This window comes from Solea senegalensis, linkage group LG2 (assembly GCF_019176455.1).
Source record: "Solea senegalensis isolate Sse05_10M linkage group LG2, IFAPA_SoseM_1, whole genome shotgun sequence".
NCBI classification, from domain to species: domain Eukaryota; kingdom Metazoa; phylum Chordata; class Actinopteri; order Pleuronectiformes; family Soleidae; genus Solea; species Solea senegalensis.
The window spans coordinates 26,798,446-26,813,541 of record NC_058022.1 but is presented as its reverse complement, the minus strand read 5'-3'; the positions used below and the strand labels follow the sequence as shown (position 1 = coordinate 26,813,541).

At 39.4% G+C, this 15,096-nt stretch overlaps 1 protein-coding gene across 2 annotated transcripts in view; it reads left to right on the top strand.

The window, feature by feature from the left end:
• The window catches only part of LOC122765484 (cilia- and flagella-associated protein 47-like), a 28,458-nt gene extending 14,131 nt beyond the window's left edge, over positions 1-14,327 (top strand). The window contains exons 27-51 of one of the 2 annotated variants that reach the window (XM_044019747.1): positions 374-491; positions 875-1,005; positions 2,297-2,397; positions 2,517-2,636; positions 2,727-2,952; positions 3,072-3,143; positions 3,718-3,855; positions 4,448-4,529; positions 4,668-4,763; positions 4,943-5,129; positions 5,447-5,544; positions 5,798-5,914; positions 6,271-6,405; positions 6,781-6,893; positions 7,862-8,012; positions 8,830-8,918; positions 9,160-9,246; positions 10,789-10,853; positions 10,975-11,111; positions 11,688-11,793; positions 11,946-12,148; positions 12,234-12,387; positions 13,054-13,181; positions 13,273-13,338; positions 13,550-14,327. In XM_044019747.1, coding sequence (XP_043875682.1) covers positions 374-491; positions 875-1,005; positions 2,297-2,397; positions 2,517-2,636; positions 2,727-2,952; positions 3,072-3,143; positions 3,718-3,855; positions 4,448-4,529; positions 4,668-4,763; positions 4,943-5,129; positions 5,447-5,544; positions 5,798-5,914; positions 6,271-6,405; positions 6,781-6,893; positions 7,862-8,012; positions 8,830-8,918; positions 9,160-9,246; positions 10,789-10,853; positions 10,975-11,111; positions 11,688-11,793; positions 11,946-12,148; positions 12,234-12,387; positions 13,054-13,181; positions 13,273-13,338; positions 13,550-13,591 — 2,962 coding nt within the window. In that variant the 3' untranslated portion in view covers positions 13,592-14,327. Of the gene's footprint in view, positions 1-373; positions 492-874; positions 1,006-2,296; positions 2,398-2,516; positions 2,637-2,726; positions 2,953-3,071; positions 3,144-3,717; positions 3,856-4,447; positions 4,530-4,667; positions 4,764-4,942; positions 5,130-5,446; positions 5,545-5,797; positions 5,915-6,270; positions 6,406-6,780; positions 6,894-7,861; positions 8,013-8,829; positions 8,919-9,159; positions 9,247-10,788; positions 10,854-10,974; positions 11,112-11,687; positions 11,794-11,945; positions 12,149-12,233; positions 12,388-13,053; positions 13,182-13,272; positions 13,339-13,549 lie in introns of those variants that run through there. The other variant, XR_006359976.1, reaches the window with a different exon arrangement.
• Positions 14,328-15,096: the final 769 nt, after the last annotated feature.

The following is a 15,096-nucleotide window of genomic DNA, read 5'->3' as shown; positions in this document are numbered from 1 at the left end:
ATTCTAAGATAGAGACATTAATTGAAACTATGGGAAACTGAGCAGATTGGTGGAGGTTTTTACTCTTTTGAGTGATTTCTCATTCAGACAATTTTGAATTGTAGATTGTTACCACCACATCTTCTTGGTTATGCCGTTATGCATAAAATCCTGAGGATTTATAGAAAAAAGTAAATTTACAGTACAAGCTCCATGTTGTCCATTCCCATTATGTCAAATCATTTTCATCAGCAAAGAGACTTTTCCAAACTTTAATCATATGAGAGCACTTAAAGGACTTCTGATCTATGTTGGCTCACTGCAGGTAGTCAAACATCTCACAGGCAAGTATCCATCTCTCCAGACCCACTTTTTTTTTATTCTGTGTTTGCAGTGGAACCAAGATATCAGCTGAAGTGGATGAGGTAGAACTGGAGGACGGGACAAAGATACAGCCTGTTTCTATCGTGTTTCCTGAGGGTAACTCCATCACTGCCCGAAACCAGGAACAGGTACAGTCTTTGTACTCAGAGCTGTTTGAAGTATAACAGACATGCTGCAGAGGGATCATCTTGCCAAAATCTATAATTTTAGTTGCCTCTGAAGGATTTGCTCTGTTATTGACGTTTCTTTGGTGGGGAAACTCAAACCTCATCAGTAACTGAACAAAGCCATAGTCACTGAAGAAACTGGTGAAAGTAGTGCATCTGACAAACACATCAACTTCTCTAAAATTATTAGTATATAAAAAACCTTTTTTTTATCTTCAGTCAAGAAGAAACTGTGTGGAAAACCTAATGAAATTGAATCCATTCAGTGATCAAATGACAGAAGCTGGAATAAAATGATGCATGATGTATTTTCCTGGCTGACACTATTTTTTAAATTCTCATAGGGACAGTCAACAGACATTCAAAGCCTGGAAGCCATGGTGACTTCAGTGACCTGCAGTGTGTGCTTCTGTTCTGCCGTTCCTCTGTCTGTCTGCACAACTATCACATTCATTGAACAGCACTTCAACAACCGGTAACTAACTGATGTCTCACTCTTTCTCCTGCCTTTTTGGAACGTAACATGATTCAAACAAGGTGTGAGAAACTCACCCTTAAAGCCCACATAGACCGAAAGCTCAAATTAACGCTGCGTTTGTGTGTGTATCTGCGTCATTACCTCGTTTATGAAACCCTAAAGTTTCAGAACACAGTTCAGCCACTGCTGAGAAAATAGTGTTGTATTGTTTTCCTGGGCTCTGCGAAGCGGATCGGCACTTCCTTAATTTGATGTCGTCATCAGAAATCCTCACCACTCCTCTCACCACCGTAGCGCCTCCTGGTGCGGGCACTAGTCCGGGCACATCCGGTTGCGTACATTCAACCGCAGAAGAAGAACTACTCTCGTTGTAGCTGCTGAGATGCAGAGCATCCACCGTGCCAGAGGGGGAGCTGTGTATCTGAGAGCTGGCCTATCTATTACGTCACTTCCAGGTACCTGGCCAATCACAGGACAGTGGGAAAGCTCTCGTTGGCTGGCCAATCACAACACAGTCCACATTCTGGGGGTGTGGTTTTGGTCTGAAACAGCGTGGCTGACGAGAGCGTCAGTGAGGAGATATTTTGATCGGCTCGTTTGCAGCGATTAGGAGGTTTTTAATCATGAAAACAAGTTAATATATGTAAGTAGACCTCCATAACTAACATATATGTGTGATACAAGCATTCTATGTCACCTTTAAGATCAAAATATCACCATGTTTCTCATTTGACAAAAGAAAAACTGGATAATAATCAACAATTATGACCACTAGTTTTGGGCATCAACACTCTCTCCCTTAATCGCTCTTCAGTTTGTGGGAGCTCTTCCTCTGTATATTCCGGGTGAAATCAAAAGGGTAGGCAATTGAATTACGTGGAGTTTGCATGTTCTCCCCATGTGTCAGTGGGTTTTCTCCAGTTAGTGTCCAGTTAACCGTTAACTGAACACTCTAAAATTAGTGTGCGAAATGTGAATGGTTTTCTGTCTCTTCATGTTTGCCCTGAGATGGACTGGGGACCTGTCCAGGGTGTACTCCACATCTGCCTTATGTCAGCTGGGATTGGTTCCAGCTCCCTGTGACCAAATCTTGGAATTTCCCTTTAACCTGCTTATATTTAGTGGCCTTTTGTTGAAAATGCACTCACACATTTTACTTGCACTGATAAATGTCCCTGCCTGCATTCATTTATAAAACAATACACTCCAGTTTATTTATTTTTATTATAATAATACATGTCATATTGCCAACTCATGTTTCTATTTGACTCTGCTTCTCTCCCACAAGGTTTAAAGTCACATTGTTTGCTGTTGCTGACAATTGTCTCTTGACAGTCTGGCCCTACATGGCTTTTCACCGCTCTGAGCAACAGATAGTTCTCAAGACAGGTACTGAAATATATACAAGCACACAATCCTACCTTAAAATAAAGTATAGATAGAAAAGTAGATTTCATGGAAATTACCGAAATTCACTTCAAATCAATTATTTTGTGATTATGATTTAGGAGCCACAGCAGTGGAGGCGATTCTTCAGCACCGTCACACACCGAGTCCTTCTCCTGGGCCAACATCCTCCTCCTCCACATATGATCCCGACAGCTGGACATACACAGACTCGGCATCAGGTCATAAGCTGAGATGTATCACATTTGTATGTGATGTGTTTATGTGTGTTTTTCATGTGTCTCACAACAGTGTCATCCTGTCCTCATCAGGCTCCTTTCCAGACAGTTACACTATGAGTGGTCAGACCAGCACGGATGACGAGATGTCGACACACAGACACACCCCAGACAATCTCGGCGTCCCGGAATTCCCTGCTGTCAACTCAGAGGAAGGAATTTATTACCAGACTGTGTTAATGGCTGTGAAAAGGTGGTTTAGTTTCTTCGGCTGGCCAAATGGACCACATCCCATCTCAGTACCACACACGCTTAGAAGGCATGCTCTTGATTTCCAAATAACATTTGTTTTATAGTGTAGTTTTTAATTCTTCTGTTCACATTTTACAACTGTTAATTAGTCATGGCAATCAATTTGTCCACTCACTCTCCATACAGAACTGTGTCAAAACCTCAAACGCATCACTCCGGTGGACGGACTTACCGTGTCATCCAAAACAAAGACTGCAGGTGACTTTCAGAGAACTGAATCTGATGTAGCTGACATCACATCAATAAACTGGGTCTAAATATAGATGAGAAACATGACCACAATAGATCTGCCTGTTGTTGCTTTAAATGGAGAGCTCAAAAAACCTCTGAGGCTTTTGTGCAAAAGATGTTTTTGATTTTCAATAGTAGTGCCTTGACTATGCAGGTCATAATTGTTATTACATTGATGATATATTTTTGGCTGTGTTTGTGTATATCTGTCTGTAAGCAGTGCAAGTCAATGGTAAAAGAACTCCAAATGACAAAATAATTTAGGTGGCCCAAAGGAAGAAATTGTTCAATTTTGCTGGTGAATTTGATTATGTATAAAAAAACAATCAAATGTTGACATTGCAAGACAGAGTGTGTTAAAACTGTGAAACTGAGCAGCATTGACAGAGGTTTGCACTCTCTAACTGACTAAATTCAAACTTCAAAACTAGAGAAATCACTCAAAGAAACATTAGATGAGACATGGACTTAAACTATGGGGGAGCTTGTTTTTGAATTTTCATTGATGCGGGGGTTGTAACTGAATTGTGATGTTTTCTAGGTCTGTTCTGGACATGCTTCATCACCTGACAGGCAAAAAGATCCCTGGTATTCCTCTCTGTGACACCGTATCTAAAGACACGGACCAGCGCATTGATCAGCTGTTACAACAAAACAAAGCTGTCCTTGCTTTTCTCAGGTAGGTGTTATGTACAGTACACTGATACTTTGCTGCAATTTGTTAAAATAAATTCATGAATCACCATTATATAAAAGTCAAAAAGGTCAGACCTGGTGACATTTCTGTAACAGCAACAACATAACACAAGACTAATGAAAATAATCTGTCAAATATTACTCACACTAATGAAATCAAGACATTTTGAGGCAACAACATTTTAATCACAAGCAGAGGAGTGCAGTCACCTTTGGTTAAGTGTAACTTTTATTGGTTGTTTTAGCCCTTTGCAGGTATTAAAAGGGAATGAATGAGATATAATTTGTCAAATAATAATAACATTTAAAACTAAATACAATTTTACCTTGTGATTTGATACCAAATGTTACAGTGGTCTATGGCTGCAAGTAATGATTATTTTATCATAATAGTTACCAACTAATAATAGATGAATAGATTAATTGTTGCAGCTACAATGGTCACAGGTGGAGCATTAACCACACCCCCAGGCAGCGATTTTACATTTTACATATCTGAAAAGACCTGTCTGACTCTTTCTAAACATGTTTAGACCACTTTTGATGATTTATGTTTGTTATATCTGTGTGTTCAGGAAGAAGGGAGCCTTTCTGTTGCACATTAGACCACAGTACCTACTAGATGTGCAGGAGTTCAAACACTGGTGCTCAATGCAGGTATAAGTACTAATAATATTTTTGTCCCAGGCCTACAAAACATCTAGTAAATTGCATCTCATCTAAATCTCACTTTCTTTCACACACGTGCAGTACATTAACAGTCTCATATGCCATGTGTGTTTTCATGTTTCTCAGTCAAATAAGGGTGGAAATGGTGTGGACTACACTAGGGTAGACTATGAGTCTCTGAGCAAACGGTCCTGGACTGATGTGCTGCTACAAATATACAAGGTTAAAATCCTTTTCTGTCTCTGCTAAATTTAGTTTTAACAATTGTGTTTTACAGTACAATTTAAAGTCACTACAGATAAGTTATGTATTTCCCACATTCCAATGTTCATCATCTGTCATCTGTGTGTCTGTGTCTGTGCATGGAAACAACACCATTGAATATTCATCTGCACATGCAGGTATTAGTCCTGTGTCGTTTGTCCAAGACTGGTCTGAGCACAGGGCTGAACCAGGAAAACATAGGTGGAATCCTCCCTGTCAACTCGCAGCCTTTGGCCAGTAATGTCTACTCTGCCTACGAGCTGCGGCTGCTCTCATGGCTCAACAAGCACTATGAGAGCATGAGGAAAAGTGTCTTTGGTACAGGTAGGCCATAACATTACACAATGCACAAGCCTTTTTTTGTGAGATTCAAGCTGCAGCAGGCAGGACTTCGAGATTCAAGATGTTAATTTTTCCATTTGTGTACAGACAACAGTCGCGGGCACAGAGAAGTTCTTATACAGAGCTCCCAGAGTCAGTAAATTAAAAGACAAAATAAACAAAAAATAAAACAAAAAGCACAATATAGATAAAAACAAAGGTAGACCAGACCTATTGGGAACATGAACTCATGAATTCTCTTCTGAGGTTTAATATGCGTTACTGATTGAGAGCTAATACAAATCATTTATGGTTGACAGATGAAATCCCATCAGCACGCTGGATAGTGAATTTTGACCTGGACTTCACAGATGGATTGGTGCTCGCTGCTCTGCTTGCTTCCTACTGCCCTTACCTGGTCTGTGTTTGGGTGCATGTGTGTGTCGAAGTGTGTGTGTGTGATTAAATGAGGGATGATGGTTAATGCCTATTAAGTGGCACTGTGATAAGGGAAGCAAATTGTCATGCTAATCACCATTTTGTGCGGGTGGGTGTAGGGGAGTGAAAGTGAATATTTAGTGAACGATGACAAGCCAAATAATATTCACCATTGTCAGAGAATCCTACTGTGATGTCCTGTTACTAATGAACTTTGTCATATTTTCACTTAGATCTGCAGCCACTTCCGGAGAATGTATGCTACACCGAGCACTTTGGAGCAGATCCTCCACAATAACATCATAGTTGCTCAGGCCCTCGCTGCACTTTATCTCAACACTGATATACAGGTAAAAAACTATAACTATGGAATAAAACTACCCCTAGAATAGTCTGGCTTTGTTTATGAGGCTCATTCATTTCAGGTTTTTCATAATAATGCACAATTAAATGTAGTAGTGAACATTTTCACTACAGATGTACTTGAGGAGCTGCCTTAATGATATGTAGTTCACATTAATTACCATGCACAAGCAATTATTTTGACAGGCATTTACCACTTACTCCAATGATAATTTAGTAGAATTAGATCATCTTGACTGATTATATCATGACTTTGGTATGATAATTTCAGCCATTACGCGCGTATTACACATTATGCAGTACATCTTGCTGTGACTCTCACGTATGTGTTTGTGTTATTCAGCCCACAGATTTGTCAGATCCTAATCCAGTGCAGATGTTAATGCTGTGTGTTCACCTGTATGAGAGGCTGCCACATTACCTGCCAATGCAAACCATCACGCTGTCTGGAAGTCTGCGTAGCACTTTCAGTCAGCAGGTGACACTCACACACACACACACACACTTTGTGTTCGAAGACACATGACCTGAAAATCAAATTAATGAGCACTGTTTGCCTGGAAATTGATTTGAATACCCCACATGCAAACACTGCAAGTAGAATCATACACAGACACACATCATTTATAGGATTATTGACTCATTCACACACACACGCTAACAGGATTACGAAAACAGACAAATACAAATCTCATTAAAGATCCATGTTTTTAACCATTTTACAAGCTGGACAAAAATAGATGTCAGTTAATCACATTTCGTGTTTGTCTTTTGCAGTTTTTTTTTCTATGTACAGTATAAAGCCTGGTGCTATTTCTGTCTTTCTGAGTGTCTGTCTTTCTGTGAACTGCAGGTGCAACTGAATAGTCCCTCGTCTCAGCCTGTTAAATACCAGGCCTTCCTTTTTGGAAAGAATGCTCATCTCTTCTCCCTCCCTCGTGGATCTATTGTCTCCATTCCTCCAAAGTACGCCACACCATACCATACCATACCATACTACTATATAATACCACGCTGAAACCTTCCAGTTAGTGAACCTGATATTTAAAAATTGTATTAATTAAAAAATATGTGCCACCTCGCCTTGTCTGTAGTCATCACTCACTGTGGTCTCAATTGGCTTCACATTGTTAGTAATGTGGACTCAGCCATTTTGACTATTTGAGTTCAGAAAATAAATGATCAAATGAATGATGGATAAGTTCCATTTAGCTTCTTCAGTTCCCGGTTGCATGCTGGTTCACCGTCACACTGTCCTGACTTATAATATCTGAAGAGCCGGTTGGTAACACCTGTGCCGCTCCTGCTAAAACATGTCAAAATGGCTGCTGTGCAAATGACCCATTTCCTATTAACACTGAAGACTACAGTGTATAAAGAGCACAGAGAAGTAAGCAATTTGCCATCACTATAGTGGTCACCCCTTCTGCAGTTTGGATGCAAGCTCCCATAAAAATGTAGAATTGTTTTCTTCTGTAGTAAAGTGAAGCTCTCTTTCAGGTGAAACAATGATGCATTCCTTGTAAGTCTGCACCAATAACAGTCCTGACCAGTGCTGTATTGTATATGTGCAGACCAGCCTGCCCTGCAAAGAAGAGGAGGAAAAATCTTCCTCTATTTCATCAGCTTAGAGTTCAAACTGAGTAAATTTGGATTTGCCCTGAGACTGTAGCTCATTAAAATGTACCAATTATGCCCTCAAGTGAAGCCTCTGTAAAAATAGCCCATGTCCCACTTTGGAACTACAGCTTTACCTACAGAAATGCTGCATTTAAGGACAGTGCTGTTTTGAAAAATTCTGCTCATTTATCACTTTTGTTACTGTAATTCCCTGACATTAGGAGATTGTACAATAAAACAAGTGAGTTTTATCATTTTGCTACCTTTAATAATCAAGGGTTGTGTTGCTGTGGTGATTGTGTTGGTTTTTACAGGGCAAGCAGAGAACTGACAGTTCAGTATTGCTGCTCCTTCATGCAGCCTATGGAGGCAGTCCTGCTGCTTGTCTCTAGCCCTGCTTTCCGTGTGCAGGCCACCACTCTCACCTACAATCTAAAAACCCAAGTCAGTCACATCACACCCACAGTGAGTACAATCAACCAAAGAGCTAGACTCTTATAGTTACTTTTACTGCACCTCTGAGATTGTAGTTGGCTCCAGCCCTCATTTATTAATTTGTTGATATCTTCCTTGCAGTCTCTATGTCTGATTAATAACTCTCCACAGCCATTGCATTATTGATTTTTGTCTTGCCACACAAATTATTACCACTGATACTGCAGCGATAACTGCTATAAAATATGTGTAGGTTACTTTAAGTGCTATAAAATAATCAAAAATGTTTGTTTAGTCTGTAAACAATGTTCCATATTAAATGATGAACTGCTCTGCCGCTTACTGTGAGTTAGAGGGCAGCTCAGGTTCAAGAGAGTACAAACTGAGTTTATTCGCAACAGACAGGCTTTCTGTTTTTTTGTATCTGACCCAACTCAAGTGTGATGCAGTAATCTGTTTGTAATCTGGGAAAACAAGCAGTGACTATGCTTGTTTTCCCAGATTACAGGCATGTTCAATGAAAACAATTGTTAGTACATACAGATATAAAAAGCCTAGGCAACATGATGCAAACCAACCAAAAATGGCTACTGTGAGTGGTGCTCAAGCTGGTATAGCTCATAAGTAAAACACACATAAGACAATCACAGTTGTGTTCCGTTAAATCAAAGTTGAGTTTGAAATTTCAGCTTCACAGCTGGCCCTAATTTTTTAGTCTCAATTGTTTTTTGTCGTTCAGATATCACATTTTGACTGCAATGTTTTCCTGAAGACTTACTTTTAACATATTGCTGACTGTGGCTGTAGGGTGATAGAATTAAATGCTACATCCTGATTTTCTCTTTAGAACTCTGTTAAGTGTGTGTCTCCATGCTACGTGCTGAGAGAGATCCAACTGCCCATCACTAATCCTTTCAGGAAGGAAGCTCAGTTCAGGTAGGTGTTAATCTGTCTCCACGGGTATCAGCTCTGGACATTAAGTTAACATTTTAAAGGGTTTCTATGTCCAATTGCTTCTTTTTCTATGAAGAACAGTTTTTACCTAGCAGATTCAATCTATACAGATAGATTTTTTTGTGGGTATTGTGATGTTTCTGTCACAAACTACACTGTGTACTCTGGGCTGTCTTTTTGTGTATTGTGTGTTGCTTAATTTAAAGATCTTTGTTATCTTTAGGGTGGTGTTGGTGGAATCCACATATAACCCACTGGAGCCTGAAAAGAAAAATGTTAGCCTCATTGAACGGGCCTCCTCCAAAGCCAGGTAAGTCAGAACCATCCTCAACAAAACATCCATAGCTGTGATGAAAGCAGAGAGAGCAGCGGGGAGAGGACATCCATAAAGCAAAGCCATGTGTGCTACAATGAAGCGGGGATAGACAGTAACTTTTTTTATATTGCAATTTTTTTAACAGTAAGTGGTTAAAATCCTAGCCTTTTTTGTCACTTATATTCTTTTAATGTGGAAATTCAGCTGTAGGTACTGAAAATTCATAATTTGTAGGAATGTCATGTAGAGCTGCAACTAACGATTATTTTCATAATCGATTAATCTGTCGATTATTTTCTCGATTAATCGTTTGGTCCATAAAATATCAGAAAAGCTTAAAAAATGTTGATCGGTGTTCGTCAAACCTGGAAATGATGATGTTTTCTTTTGTCCACAAACAAAAGAAAACGGAAAACGAAAAAAGCTAGGAACTGATTAATTGATTATCAAAACAGTTGTTGATTAATCGATTAATTGTTTCAGCTCTAATGTCATGTACCACTCTACACTCTACTACTAAAGTGTCATCTCATTTTATGTAAGGGGAAATCTGTGACCGGTTAAGGTGCTGTATGCCAATGGCAGCATGGGTCTAAGGTACCATTCATTCATAATGTTTCTTCTTTGTTGATTTTTAGGGGTAATTTTGTTTTCCTTTGATGGTCAAATAAAGCTCATCTGTGAGCTGGTTTTTATATTGCTCATGGGCGAACTACACACACACAAACACAGAGACACATATTATATTCTCATACAGTGTATGGATAGTTGACAGTACTCAAATAAAGAATTAGAGAAGTGCTATTCTATATTTGTCTTATTTTTCCATAAACCTCATGCAAAGACTTTACATGGTAAGTCATGTCATGTTGCCACAGAAATTCCAATGTAGCAGTGCTTCTGAAGCATAAAACAAATAAATAATAGAGATTTAAAAAAGGATGACACTAGCTCCCTGAGGTTTAAGTCTGGAAAGTGTTCTGCTTTCATCAGCTGGTCCTTCTAATGTTGTGGATCATTTTTGTTGCTATAGGATGAATCAGTCTGTCCTAATATGTGCTGCAGATGGTATTCTTTGAATTGCATTTTTATTTTAAAGATCAGGATAAGGTGGTATGAGAGGCACAAACAACATGGGGAATACAAGCTAACTACAAACAAAAAAAAACAACCCGTAAATCAGGAGAAATCGCTTTCTGGTCAATAAGTTTAAATAATTAAAATTATTTAATAAAAATTAAATAAGTTTTATGTGAGGTTTAAATAAAGAGTGGCTGTTACTACTGCTGGTCCATGGCATTAAAATAAAATATGATGAGGCTGTTCCTCAGGAGATACCTGGTTGTCTTAAAGAAAACCTGGTTGGTATGCATCTCTCATCACCTGAGTTACCTTCAAAGCCAAACCTGGCAGCAAACTAATCAAGACTTGACTATGAGGAGTTGATTTCAGAAGGGACTGAGGTCATCTGTGTTTCACCTGAATTAGGTTGCGTTTTCTGTGATGTATGAATGAGTATGTTGTTTTTCCTTTCAGCACAGAGAACGTGACTGCAGACAGATGCTGTGGTGACGGCATGAAAGGGGGGCCCTCGGCTCTAAGTGGGTAACACACAAATACACACATTGTACTTTGTTTTGTTGCCCCATTTATACATGTATGTGAACACTATGTCTGACTGGTTTTGAGTTATGCTCAATGCACATTTGTGTGTGCACCCAGGTGGTGAAGGCAGAGAGTTTCTGAGTGCAACGAGGGCTGTTTGTCTCAAGTCCAGCCAATCAGACATTCTGAACATCCATTACCTGCCCTTCTCTCCAGGCACCAAGTACTGCTCTGTGCTGCTTGTTTGCCCACAGGTCAGTGTGTCTGGATTGTCTGTCAGTTAATGGCAAGCTCATGGACTTAAAAAAAAACAAAGGTTCAATATTTGGGGATTAATCCGCATCTAAATTTTAAAGGTCATGGCAGAAAATATCTGTAAAACTATCAAGGCTAACTTAATTTATATATGTTTACATATATCTGTGTGTGTGTGTGTGTGCAAAACAATTAGTTCCAGATATTATCTCACATGTTCTTTTTCCATTTTATTATCAGAAATATTGGTCTTTGGTCATCCTGACAGCTGAGTGACTAACCTTAACCCTAATCACTCCTTCCGTTGAGCAGCTATAGTTATCAGTTCGACTCACGACTAGTTTGTCTCTCATCCTGTTTCCTGTCTAGGCTTCATGGTCCAAATAAAGACGTAACATGCTAATAAAGGAATAAATATCATTATTTTAGAGATTTGTTAACAAAGACTAAATGCCATATTTATCACATTTATCACTGTGGGGATTTCTGGTGTGGTAAGTGACTCTCATTTATTCATAACCATGCCTCTCTCTCTCTCTCTCTCTCTGTCTCTCACTCTGTCTGTGTCCTTTTAGGTCGGTGACATGGTGTATATGGTGAAGGCCACAGCAGACTTGCCTCTTCCTCTCCCTCTCCGTGCCAGACCCAGTCCTAACATAGACTCCAGACCCCAAAACTCTGGTAGAAACCTGTCCCACAACCAAAGCATTAATTCATACGTCATATCTTTAGTTCTCTTTCTTTTAGATCTTTGTTGTTGTTATCGATGTAAATGTACATATTCAAATTTAACAGACTGACATTTGCTCTTTGCACACTGACCATTTTCTCAGTAATCAGCCTGCATTGCAAGGTGAAGCAGGTGTGTGAGGAGGTGGTGTGTGTCCCGCTCGTCAATATGGCCTGGGAGCGAGCTCTGGCCATCTGGGGTCAGCAAAACATGAGTGCTGATGAACACAGGAGGCGGACACTGACACAGACTTTGTATAGCAGCAGTGTGAGAGCAGCCACAGCCAGCAAGCTCTTTAAACAACAGGTACACACACAGAATGTTTGTGTAGAGTGTTTGTGTCGTCTGGATTTAATTTTTGTTTACCTCTTCTCCTTTTGGTTTGTTTTAGGCCCAAACGATAAGAGGGGTGAGAGGTTCTGCTGGCCACTGTAAAGTGATAACATATAGTGTGGAAGTTTCTTTGCCACAGTACTTCACTTTACCCAAAACTATTGAAATGCCAATCAATAAGGACACAAATGTATCAGGGGAGATTCCTGCAGGTACAAGCACATACCGTACACACTCACAAATACATTAAAGGTTCAATATGCAACATTCAACCTGGTGTCAGGAAACAAAAATAACCTGTCTAAATGTTCAGGATCGAAACTGCTTAGCCCTGTATACAGTTATTTATGCTGCTTTTACATGGGTCGTTTACTGTGTTTACAAGACCGGCTCATAAGATGACCTCTGCAACAGATTCACAACCTGTTAAGTTTAAAAACAGTTCTGCCTTCTGTATGATATAATATATTCAACACTAGATGAGCCCCTCAGTGGCAGAAAGTGGGTCAAAGTGTTTATGGACTAAGGAATTAGATGCATATGTAATATTACATGTCCATTTTCATGGTCTGTTTTTCAGTCAGCAAGACCAAAATGTTGCTGAATGAATGTTCCTGATTATGATTGTGTTTATTTTGGTCTGACATATTGGTGCTCACTTTTGTATGTTGCACCTTTTAATGATATCGTGAATGTAATAACAGAACACAGTACACATGCACATTTGCGCAATAATTTATAGTAAAAGGTCTAGTAAGATTTGCCCATAGTTTCATTCATAATCACATCATTTGCTTATGCACATGTCAACTCATCAGCTATTATTGTCCACCTTCTGTTCTTGCTGAATGTCTCCTCTTCTTCCCTCTGTTGAGTAGATTGCGGCAGTGTGGAAATCCCAGTACGGTTCCAGGCAGACCGTGAGGGACAATTTACATGTCAGGTGGTCCTGAAGTCTTCATGTGATACCAGGGTCTTCATGATGGAGGCGCTGGTTACCTCCCAGGTGTGTAAACCTGTCAGTGAATGCTGTGTTGCTCGTTTGCAGACATTGCTTACGGTTATGTTACAAAAACAATCTTGATTTATTGACACAGGGAGGATCCATCCACTTGGATTTCACTTCACCTGCTCACTCTTCAGTCAAGCAAGTCTTACCAGAGGTGAGGGCAAACAGAAATGTATATGTGTAATATTATTAATCATTGTGTGTGTGTGTGGTGCCTTGTACAAACAGAAAAGCATGGTTCAAATTAACTTCGGAACTAAGATATAAGATATATATACATATTGTTACCAAGATGTTTATGGTATCATAATTATTAGTTATGGTGAGTTCATGTTAAATGACCAGCCCCGTCTGTCTCCCCACAGCACAATGAGACCCAACAGCTGAAAATCAGCAGCTTGTTGTAGCCAACAGTAACCCACCAACTGTAAAAAATGCACACTGGAAATGGATCTTGGAAGCATTGTTAGTAAACAGCACTATTGTGCAACAGTCAGACCGTAAATTGAAGCAGATTTCTATTTCATCACAGTGTTTCAGAATACATTTTTATTTGGCAACAACACACATCTGAGACTTTGGAAACCTGTCTTTGTTGTATTTCAGTACATCATTTCAGCTCTCATGATATTCATTTTATGTACAGGCAATTGGCATTTTACACAGCAGCCATTTACATGTTTTAGCAGGGAAAACTCAGGTGTGACTGATCACATGTCCAAGTCTGGACGATAATGATAGTGAACCCAGATGCACACTGAAATTGAGGAAACTAAATGGAACTCAGCCATCATTAATTTGATTATTTGCACCTGTGATTTTCTGACGTTGACCTGTCAAAATAACTGCTGTGCAAAGAGCCCATTGGTAAGAGTTGTCTTTTTTCAGTCAACAATAAACAAGTGTGCTGTAATCGATCAAATATAAACCTTCAAGCATGAAATAAAGTCATTTTGTAGAAGAAATAATCTTTCAGTCACAAGGTTAGAGCTGCAGTCATTTTCTCGCAAGTGAAACATTGTATTTTGTTGGTTGTATTGGGCCTTTACATGTATTTCAATAGGTGAGAGGGGTAAGTGGGCTTCAATCTATATCCCCTGACCATGAATAAAGCACCCCAAATCAGGGGTTTGATGACTTTAATGCATTGTATCGGCATTAAATCACAGCTATGAGGAATAAAACATATACAAAAGACTACAAATCAAAATGTTTGAAAAGACAACTCAAAAAAACTATAAAGCTAAGGACAAAAAGAGAAACAAAAAATAAACAAAACACCTTGTTTACACTCATAGAAATAAAACTTCAAGAGAGCCATAAAACTTCTGAGTGATACAACAGTAATGAGTGATGTGCTGCATCCACTTCACGGCAAAGTTGTCCAAACAGACTGCAGTGTCCTTGACTGAAAAAAAATTATCTGAAGTCACAGCTGTGTTCAAAACGGAGGGAAAATCGGGTTCCATGCCTTTGTATGCGAGCGGCTGCCGAAGCAGCACACAGTGTGTAGCAATAGACTTCAGGTGGACAGACTTCATCCTCGTGATAACCCCATCATCACTGCAGAACCATGTACAGAAAGAAGCTACACATTTTCCCAGCTCTGCTTTGCTTCAATCATGAAAGGAGTCTGAATATTTCCTTTTCCATTGTCCTACCAGATAAGGCATCATTTTATAATTTACTGCTTACTATTTTGTGGACCCTCTGTGGTCTCCAGGCCCGCTTTGAGAACATTGCAGTTATATACTACTCACTGTGTCCACTACTTTGTTTCTGCCCTTGGTAATGTTCACACAGTGTTTGCTCACAAACCAAGAGTAGTTCATTTCTTATGCCAGGTGTGTTGATGCAATTTCTCAAAAGCAGCAAATGCTTTTATTTCAATTTCATCTTGAGACAAGCTTGG